Raw genomic sequence first — 11,083 nt, forward strand, 5'->3', positions numbered from 1 at the left:
ATACAGCAGTGTTTTCTCTTTTGAGGTTCTTGTTGCTGTGTTGGGGACCATGATGCTGTTGTTCAGTGGTCATGTATTTTGATGTGTCCGCTCCTGTTTATTTTAAAGAAAGACTCACATTAATAATTCACTATTTATTTTATAATAACTTTATTAATTAATAATAATTATTAAGGACATTAGCAATAAATTAACAGTAAATAATAAAGCACTCTTACTGCCTCTCGCAAATATTTTTATTCCTAATGAACACTTCAGATCTGACACACAAAGTGCAAGTAAAGAAACTCTATTGGCCTCATCTCGCTGACAGCCGTTCCGTTTATGAATTACAGAATTTCTCGCTTTTGCAAACAGAAGCCACTTTCGATTCTTCATCTTCAGAGGTCATCCGTGTCGTTTTCGCATGCTTCCTTGGAGTATTCCTGGATGCTGACGTCACAAATATCGTGCAGCTGGTCCACGCAATGTTGAGGGACGTCGTCTTGAACAGGCTTTGAAACCCAAAGCTGACACTCTGTGTAAAAAGCAGATGGTTACAACAGTTAGTCTTGCTTATGGTATTTGTGACTGTCAGTGTATGCATGCACCGATGCTCTTAAACACCCATAAAGCAAAACTGGAAATATCCTGCAGCTGAAAACAAATCGCAGCGGAACAGGAAATTGGCTAGCCATGTTATTGTCGTTACCCTCACTCGCTTTGGGCCAGCTTACTTAGTTTCTTGGTTGTTTTAGCTATTTATTTAAAAAAGATGGCTGCGCGTAGTTCTAAAAACGTCCGCAGGGTACAGTATGTAAGCACAGAATTTCAATAGCTCAGTAAAATTACAGTGACATTTTATCACACAAACACTGTAAGGGCAGTACAGAGAGCTAACACAAGCAAGGAGAGAGGGCGCTGCTGTGGTGCTTGCGCTTGTGCGATGTAATCTCTTGGGGCAATCGAACTTAATCAGGGAGGAAGATGGCATTCCAGAAGCTTGTGGCTACAAGAGAGATTCTAACCGGCATCGACAAAAAGGACAAATACAAAATATGTGAGCAGCTGCCACCAACCGTATATCGCTCAAACATATGTAAATATATGGTGCAAAAATTAATTGTCCTGTGAGGAACATGTCCGAGCCTTATAGACTAAGTTGGTGTTCCTGCTTTCATTGTTTCTTGTTTTGGTATATACTCTCGTAGAAAGACCATATTAATGTGAATGAAACCGTGAAGCTTCGAAACATTTGATTGCTTTTCCTCTTTGTTTGTGGTTCGTTTTTTGCTTAAGTAACGGTAAAGCCGGCTCTTTCATATCCACCACATGTATGACTGCAACATAGCCTGTACGAGAGTAAATACTTGTTATTTAAATGTTCGAAAGGTGGCCTCACATAATACATCGTCGAACCACCTATTCCCAAATGCAAATCATGCGCGTATTTGACAAATCAAGAGTCGAAACAATGCTTTTTGTCTCGAAGCAATGTGCTTGAATACATGTTTTAAATTGAGGGAGGGAGGTGGGGGGGGGGGGTGCATGATGTACCTGTATTTTGCTTAGGTGTATCTTATCGGGAATCAATGAATTTGGAACGAATAACTGTGCATTAAGAAAAGAACATTCGGAACGTAATTAGGATTTTCGTTTTGACAAAAATATCCGAATTCTTTGTAACGAAATTGACTTATTAAGAAACGGCGTGATGACGCCATTAGTGTCACGTTACCCCGAAGGATGGAATCAAGTGACGCCCTCGAATTTTAGAATACCGAAGTTCTCCGATTGGTCGAAAGGGTGACTGCGTCAACAATGTCCCGTTGCACATAAAGAAACAGTCCGAGGGTGCCGCCAAATGGAAACAGCAGTGAACTCCTAAAATTCGCCCTTGGTTTGTAGTAACCTGCATCACTAATGCGCCTCAATTCATATAATAATCTGTTCAAACCATGTAGGTAGTTGCTAGATGAGACTAATTGTGCCCATTATTCGACATTATTCTACGAACAAATTCGTCTAAAAAAGATGAAATAATATTACTAATGAAGGCGGATTTAACGTACATTTAGCTAGATTAATGGGATATATTAGACTAATTTAATAGCACATACTTGAATATCCGACAAGGGGAATGTCTCGTGTGCCCTAAAAGGAATGGGAAAGGACAACTAACTGGAAAAATGGCGGGCATAAGTGATATAGGCTACGTGACTCACTGAAAATCACGCCTGTCGAAAAGTAGCCCGGGAGTGTAGCTGGAATGTGCAAGCGCATGAAGAAAAACATTTGTGAGGTAGACAAAATTTAATCGAATGAATAGCATTAGGCAAGCAGACGTTTAAACGAAGAACTTCAATGCTGTCGAATTTACTTGTGAATTATGTAGTTAGGATCTCTTTCTTCCTGTCATTATATTATAAGCATTTACTTCTCTCACCCAATTAGTGGAAAACAAAACAGAAAAAAATGCTCACGTTTTAACACGCGACCCTGTTTTTGTTCAGCAAGCACTGCATGTCTTCTTACACTCTAGAACGAAAAGATTGTAGCACTGGTGGGAAAATCTGCCCGCCAGCTCAAGGCGTTGGCACCGTGACAAGATACAACTTTCATGCCGTTCAGATGTACTGTGAGGAGTGTGAAAAAATGATGTTAAAAAACTAATAAACATTAGAACTTTGCTCATCTTACGGTTTCCATCGTAGGGAATTTCTACGATGACGCAGTCCTTGTAATCAGTGTAGACAAAGTGAGCCACCCATGTCGATATGTAGTCTGGAAAGCAAATTTAAATAGCAACTCTCAATTCTATGAGTGTACCCATTTTTATCTTTTCCTAAACAAAAATTCTAACAAGTAAGCAATGCAATGCTTCAGTTCTCTTGTAATTTCACATTTGAAATTATTGTCGCCTGCCATCAGCATATTCATGCGGGCATGGACTGGGCGTGCATTTGCACCAGTCTGCGCTAGCTGATAGGCCCAGGATGATGCTGCGCAGTTTAGGGCTGGCAAAGATCGCAGGTGCATTTTAGACCCCTGATCGGATGTAGAACACATCGGCCAGATTTGAGCGACGTTCGGATTCGTCGTTGTCACGCGCTCGAGCGTTCGTGTGGAGCGTGGTGACGGCTGTAGTATGTACAGCCTTTGTGAAAAGTTTAGAGCCCAGGGGGTCTACTTCTGAGCCACACTATTGGCTCGTAATGCATTCCCATGTGCTTGAACTTGCTGATGGCAAAAAGATTGCACTGAAGCCATGAAAACCATAAGGAAACGTACTTTTTTTGCTGCGTTTCTAACGGCAAATTTATAGTGTATTCATTTTAAGGATGAAAACATTGATATGAAAGTAAAGAACAAAATTCTAGGGGGCATTCTGGTCCACTAAATTGCGATGAGGCGAAAGCCTTTATTGCGCGGTGACTCGAAGCTCTCCACTACGGCACCTCTTTCTCTGTTTTCACTCTCACTTCCCTTAAGGCGCGGTTCAGGTGTCCGCAGAGCCCCGCTGGGGTGGTGCAGTGGTAAGATGCCCAACTACTGTGCCGGAGTGCCAGGGTTCGAACCCGACCTCGGCGGCTGCGTTTCGATGGAGGCGAAACGAAGAGGCGTCCGTGTGCTGTGCGCACGTTAAAGATCCCCAGGTGGTCGAAATTACTCCGTAGCCCTCCACTACGGCTCCTCTTTCTCTCTTTACACTTTCATTCCCACCTTCCTTCCTTCCCTTACGGCGCGGTTGAGGTGTCCACAGAAAACAAGTGAGACAGTCACAGCGCCATTCCTTTCCTGTAAATAAATCAGTCAGGTGTCCGCAGAGATTAGTGACGGACACTGCACCTTTTCATTCCTGTAAAGCAATTTGAAACGCCGCTAATTCTTGCTTTGCGGCGTCTTCTTCTGTAAGCTTTTTGGCGCGGCGTGAGAAAAAGCGCCAAAAGACTGTCACAGAATAGGCGGCGTCCATTAAGTTGCCCATGTTGCATTTATACACATGCGGAATTGTTGTCTGTAAACCCCATATGTTCACGGGACCTGTATATGTGACCGTCGGTCGGGCGCGCAAGAACGCGTACGTGCACGTTGCCTCGGAACAGTATAGCTTTCCCTGTGTTAGCTCCAACTCTCTCCATGCTCGAGCAGAAGAGTAAGTGCTGCCTGTGTCGTACGTTTCCCACTAAAATCACCCCTACTACGTCCAAAGTATAGAGCTTTCTTTGTATATCCGTTTTTCCTTGGCAATGTGACCCCCAGAAGAACCGAAGTTGGGGGCGTACGTGACTGTTGTTTTTCTTGTGCGTTATGTTTTTCAAACCTAAGATGGCGGCCATGCAGTGCTATTGTGTGGTGTGTCTACGTGCGCCTTCATCTGTGAGTGAACTACTTTGTGCGCTTTAAGTGTGTGTTTTGTTCGGACTCCGACTCTGCGCACAAAGCAACGTCGACAAGGGTTTAAAAAGGAGCCGCCGAGGCCCAAACTGAGTCCGCCCAGTTCGCTCCCGAAGAAGGAAACCCGAGCTGCCGCGTGCTCCCGGGGGGTACCCGAGCGCCGCCGCCGGCACCGCATCCTCAGACCGCAAGCTTCACCGGGAGGACTGTCGCCTTCGAGCGCCGCCCGTCTGCGTCGTCCCAGGGATGGACTGCCGCCGCGTTCCCCGGTCAATTGTACGTTCGAAACTGCTCTGAACTTTCTTTCCCTTGTTGTTACTTAAATTGTTACTTCCATCCCGGAAAAGCATGAACCTGTACACGTAATTCGGAGTATTTAATTCGATTGTTTCTTCACTCGTGTCGTTGCCTTTTATAATGTTAATTGCTGCCCTCTAAATGTTTTGTGTAATCATTGGTCTTGTTGTTTCAAGTCAATGGAGTCCTCGTCTCATTCTTCACGTTTACTTTCCGGCTACGCCGGGCATCGAACGACCACCCCCCTTTTTGTCAAGTCTCGGTGATGACCTCCGCTGATTACCGAGGGCATGATATAGACGCGGCATGGAATCCTGTATTGGACGCCAGGCGGGGTCAGCATTGTATTGCGTGAGTGACGTCATGACCGGATAGGTCGTCGTTATAACATCAGTTCCGAGTATTAGACATGGCGGGATGTAGCGTCATGATGGCGTCACCTCCAGCCATGACGTCACGTCACGGCCGATGAAGTCACCATGTGATGACGTCAAAGTCGTCTCCGGGATTATCATCATCACTGTCACTGTCACAACTACCATGATCATTGTCTTTCACTATTTGCCACTGACTAAAGTCCTCCACTGACAGCTTTAAAGGTAAACAGTGGCGGTGCTCTTCATGACAACCGCTTTGGCTTGACGCTACAAACCTAGAACTAAGATACGTTTCTCACGTGCCTGGCGTGGCTGTCAGGATGACTGACAGCTATATCGTGGCTAGGCGGGCACTGACAGTATGAGCCATTAAATACTTTCGCCTCTGCACTCCCTAAAGTGACCTCTGAACCCACGATGTTATGTTTTGCGCATGGTATTTTACCGACCCAGCTGCGGATCGGCGGCAGTTTTCAGTCATCGGCTTAAGTGGGCGTATATGATATTTGTAGTTATTTTGAGGTGTTCATGAGCGCTAACCTAGTCCCTGGCCGCCGATGTGTTACGTCTTGTAATGACGTCAGAGTCACGCGTAACGTGATTGAACGAGGAAGGCTTAAGCTGGGAGAGGACCCTCATATGCTACGTATGACATTAATATTGCAGCACCAAGATCCTCATTATGCTGTTGAAATACAAAAGCAAAGAATTTAGAAGCGCATTACGACTAACCTGCGATTGAAGCCAACAGGCCTCAAGCGAGGATAGCAGAAAGAAAGGTATCTATCTATGTATTTTATTAAACTGATAATTGAAGTGTAATCCTTATATATGGCTGGGAGGTAAGGAATTATGTCGAGGAAAAACAACCACATACTACCGATAGGACTCACGCATTCACCGCGTTCGAATTGACAGTTGATTAATTTGAATATTTTGAATCCCCACGTTTCCATCTTTTCGTGCGTTCGGTGAATATTGGCTTCATTCATTGTTATGTCGTAAAAAGTGCGTCATCTAACAGTATCTGTTCAGTACCTAAACGAGGGCGTTGTCCCTGGCATTCTTATTGGAATATGTACACAGGTAGGATAAGAGGATAATTGTCCATTCGCCCCGCATCAGCCGACCACGTTTCATATGACACTCACGATTATAACGCCGTACAACGCTGATCGCTAAGGACGAGGTTGGCGCTATGGAAGACTTTAAAAGTTAGGCTCCACGTAACATACGAACACCTCCAGCGCCGGTGTGGCTTATTTGGTAGAGCCATTATCATCAGCCGTACTATACCCACTGCAAAGGGAAGGCCTCTCCAATAATCCTCCAATTAACCCGGTTCTGCGCTACCTCTATCCACATGAGTCCTGCGAACCTCTTAACCTGATCCGCCCAGCTAACTTTCTGTCGTTGGCAGTGATAATTATTCATCAACTCTCTCTCTCACACCGCAAAATACCAGCCGTCTATATTGGCTTACTTTCTAAAAACGAGCAGGTAGATGACGGATCGGGGTTAGGTCCCCGACCATGACGGATATTTCTTCAAGGACGAAGTTTCTGTTAGAGTGTTATGGGTTTTTACTGGCAGCGTTTTGGCTGGATCTAAGTCGAGTGTAATAATTTCTCCCTTATTACATATACAATTGCAGGTTCACTGAATTCGCCTTCCTTAAACACTTTTCTCAAGGATCTCTTAGCCATAGCCAAAACCGGACGCACCTTGGTACAATAATCACATAAGACGACTATAAAATACAAAGAAACGATTGTACAGGTCAGCCAAGCTTTCATCGAGTGAAGCTCGTTGGAATGCCTATAAATTAGCCTCCAGCGAATACGTGTTGGCGCTAAAGAATGCCAGGAATAAATATCTATGCCACACGCTGCCTTCCATGTTAATTAATGATCCTAAGAAATTCTGGCGCGTCATTAACCAGAAAGATAACGACACTATAACCCTCGTTGACAGCTTTGGAAGTGTTATACCCTGTAATCAAACCGCGTCCATTCTTAATGAAACATTCACCCGAAACTTTTCTGCAACCCGTAATGTCTCGTTACCTCCTGTACCTTGTTACGACTACTAAGATATGTTTCCAATCACAATAGACCCATGTGGCATTGAAGCTGTGATTAATTCATTGCGTCTTTTCTCTGCTCCTGGTTGTGACCTGATTACTGTGAAATTTTTGCGCAGCACTGTTGTTTATTCATCCATTGTGCTAGCAAAAATATTTCAACAATCACTTGATACAGGACGCCTGCCCCTTGACTGGAAAGTCGGTAAGGTGATTCCACTCTACAAATCGGGTAACAAGCAGTCTCCTCTCAATTACCGACCTATCTCACTCACCAGTATCCCGTGCAAAATATTAGAACACATCCTACATTCATGTCTTGCAAATTTTCTCGAATCTAACTCATTCTTCTCCAGCTCGCAGCATGGCTTTCGAAAATCTTACTCCTGCGAAACTCAGCTCGCTTCCTTCACTCATAAACTAAATCTTATTCTTGATAATCGTTTAATGGCAGACTGTATTTTTCTCGACTTTTCCAAGGCTTTCGACAAAGTGTGTCATAAACTGTTACTTTACAAACTACAACTAATGAACATGGATCGCAAGCTTCTTACTTGGATTGAATATTTTCTTACTAACCGTTCACAGTACGTGTCAGCCAATAATCATAACTCTCACTTCAACCCTGTTAATTCCGGCGTTCCACAAGGCTCCGTACTTGGCCCTCTTCTTTTTCTAATTTACATTAACGACTTGCCTTCTTCCGTTTCCTCACATATTCACTTATTTGCTGATGACTGTGTCATTTTTCGAGCAATAACATGCAGTGACGATGTAACCACCTTTCAATCAGACCTGAATGCTATAACTTCTTGGTGCAAAACATGGCTAATGGAACTCAACATCGATAAATGTAAATCCCTTCGCGTATCCAGAACTTGCGACAGTACTCCCACTTATTTTCTAAACCATCTTCCGTTAGAATCGGTACACTCGTATAAGTACCTTGGTGTACACATCACTTCCACTCTTACTTGGTCTTTACATATCACACACATAATTAACAACGCTAATCGCATGCTGGGTTACATCCGCCGCAATTTCGCTACAGCGCCTTCCTCGCTCAAACGTTTGCTGTACAAAATGTTAGTACGACCAAAGATAGAATACGCGGCACCTATCTGGGACCCTCATCACGAAAATCTAATTCATTCGCTTGAAATGGTCCAACATAACGCTGCCCGTTTCATTCTTTCAAACTATAACCGGAGCGCCAGCATATCTTCAATGAAATCAAGCCTTAATCTGCCACCCTTAGCTACACGTCGTAAAATGTTTCGTATCTGTCTGTTCCATAAAATGTTTCATCATCCGCACTTACGTACTGAACTTATCCCTCCCCCGCATCACGTATCATCAAGACTAGATCACGCCTACAAAGTCGGTGTACCATTTTGCAGAACTAACGCTTTCTTTCAGTCCTTTTTACCTCGCACTGCAGCAGAGTGGAATCACCTTCCGGCGCCAACAGCAACCATCAAAGATCATCAGCTTTTCAAGGACGCCTTAGCTAACATTGTATGATTAACCACATCTGTAACCTTTCGACAATTGGTCCATTTTGTTTATTTAATTACTATTTATGCCTGTAACCACTCCCCTCTTTAATGCCAACGGCCCTGAGGGTACTTGAAATAAAAATATGTAAAAGGAATATGGTGGTTTATAAGAATCACGCAGTGTTATATGAACAAAAAAGCCCCGCTCCTCTCCCTGAACGCCGCAATGGTGGTGCAGTTTGTTAGGGCACTCCACCGTTCAACTCAAGGACGCAGGATCAAGTTGAGGATGCGGCTCCCGCTTTCCTGTGGAGGCGAAAAGCATGGCGCTCGTGTACGGTGCGATGGCACGCACGCTAGGGGACCCATGATGGTCAAAGGTTCTTGAGCACTACACCACGGCGTCCCTCTTAGTCGCTTTGGCGATTAAACCCTATCAACAAAACCAAAACAAACGAAAGCTCAGCTCACCGTCATTCAGCGTGAAGACAACCTTATCTGGGGCATCGCCAGCTGACAAATGTAAGACAACGTTCTGTCTGGAAATAAAAAAGCAAACAATCATTGGGCAAGCGTTACGGATCATATCGTCCCTTTGCTTCACACTGTATACCTCTTGGTCCCCTGGTGGCCCTTGAACATCCAGACGTATGTTGCCGTTTTCGCTTTCATGTCTAGCTGCACTCGCTTGTTGGTTAGGCATTGGAATTCGGGATCTTCTCCCGAAGTGTACTCCAGTACGACGTAAGGGAAGTGGGCAAACAGCTGCGGCGGAGTTAAGAAAATGAAGCGCTTCGCAAATTCCTTCCGGGAAAGTTCCAAAATAGAGAGCTCGCGATCAGAGGGAGCAGTATCGCAGGTAAGGGTATACATATTTAGCCCTTACGTGACCTGCGCCAGCCGCATAAAGCTTTTTATCACTGATCAATTCGACAGAACCGAAACAAAAAACACTGAAGAGGTGTTGTCTGCTGCGGACATAAAGCTAGGAAATGCTGAAAAGCTGAGCTGCCAATCCGCAGTGTAGCATTTAAGAACGAAAACCAAAGAAAATAATGCAGCACATCAAGCGTTGCTATATCTTTGCGCTGTAATGCACCGCCAAACGTAGAGGGACTGTATTTATTTCTGTTTGAGACTTTTTTACAAATCACTTTTATCCTCCATTCTTTTGTTTTTCAGGCCGAGGCCCTAAGGGCTTTCTGAGAAGAGCTTCTTTATTTTCAACAGGGCTTCCGAAAGCAAAAACTGCTAAGAAAATGTGTCCTTTCGCATTAGGTTATTTCACATCACGCTTGTTTTAAAGTGAGTAAAGGTAAATTTTGTTTTTGGATGAACGCCTATGAGAATGGTGCTGAACCTATATGCACACTACTTTATGCCTTTGTTTCCAATGCACAAAGCTGGCTTACACGCGCTGACGTTATCCTGCCGAAAAAAAAAAAAAAAAGATGCTCGCATGATTAGTACAAGCATTTCATTCTTCATAGAAGTCACGCTATGCACAGAGTCCAACTACAGTATATTATCAGCTGAAAGAACGTCAAGCACTGAGTGGCGGTCAATACTCAACATACCTCGAATGTATCCGTCACATTGCGAGCAAGGCGGTGCGCTGCCTTCGCGTTGGCAGGTGCGAAGAACAACGCAGCGTGGGCTGCAGTGATAGCGACTACCGCAGCTACGAACCTCATACTGCCGTCTCGTGTGAGCGCTGCTGTGAAGCTTCACGTATAATACTTCAGCAGTTTATTGACCCTCTGGCAAACGCGCGGGTCACGTGATGGGTTACGTGTACTAAGACTGGGAAAGGACAAAGCAATTATGTGCCGAATTTGTTTTTCCTTCAGGATCCGAATAAAAACTATTTATGGAACGCACCGCAGCTTCCCGTATTCTTCCTATATATGAAATATATATAATATTGACCCCCACAGAGCGCCGTTTCGGTCCAATGTCAGGAGAACTAAACAATCCTCGAGAAACTGATCTTCGTATGACATGCTTTTTTGCTGCGGAAAAACAAAAGCACTGAAATTAAATTAGGCCCCCCGCTTTACTCTGAGGCACGTGGATTACATGTAATTGACTTTCGAGAGCGATGATGCGTGAAAGAGTGACAGATGACGGGATGGGTAAATGACGACCGAATGTTTATTTTCTAAGCCCTGCGTACCGTTCGCGCGGATAACACGGAAAGTTTTAGGCGTCTTGGACAGTGCAACCAACCAATGAACCCAAGCCGAACAAGTGTCGTTTGCACAGAGCTGTAATAATTTACTCTAAGCGGAATTTTTTCTTCGTCCTCTAACTTGACTGCATATATTCAAATGTTACTGTTCAATTGGTTTGAAAATAGTTTTAGGCTCATTTGTGCTCGAATTTAATAAAATGGGTTCACAGAAAGGAGAGGAGAGTAGAAATGACGTGGAATAAAACTGAGAGAGGCT

At 44.2% G+C, this 11,083-nt stretch overlaps 1 protein-coding gene across 1 annotated transcript; it reads right to left on the bottom strand.

The window, feature by feature from the left end:
* Window positions 1–338: 338 nt before the first annotated feature.
* LOC146209366 (uncharacterized) lies at window positions 339–10,327 on the bottom strand. Its single transcript, XM_084580138.1, has 5 exons — window positions 10,211–10,327; window positions 9,247–9,398; window positions 9,105–9,172; window positions 2,680–2,763; window positions 339–517 (listed from the first exon to the last, which is right to left on the bottom strand). The coding sequence occupies exons 1-5, from the start codon at window positions 10,325–10,327 to the stop codon at window positions 381–383; spliced, it is 558 nt and encodes a 185-aa protein (XP_084436264.1). The 3' UTR covers window positions 339–380.
* Window positions 10,328–11,083: the final 756 nt, after the last annotated feature.

Source organism: Amblyomma maculatum, chromosome 1 (assembly GCF_055883805.1).
Source record: "Amblyomma maculatum isolate TAMU_Amacu chromosome 1, ASM5588380v1, whole genome shotgun sequence".
Lineage (NCBI taxonomy): Eukaryota > Metazoa > Arthropoda > Arachnida > Ixodida > Ixodidae > Amblyomma > Amblyomma maculatum.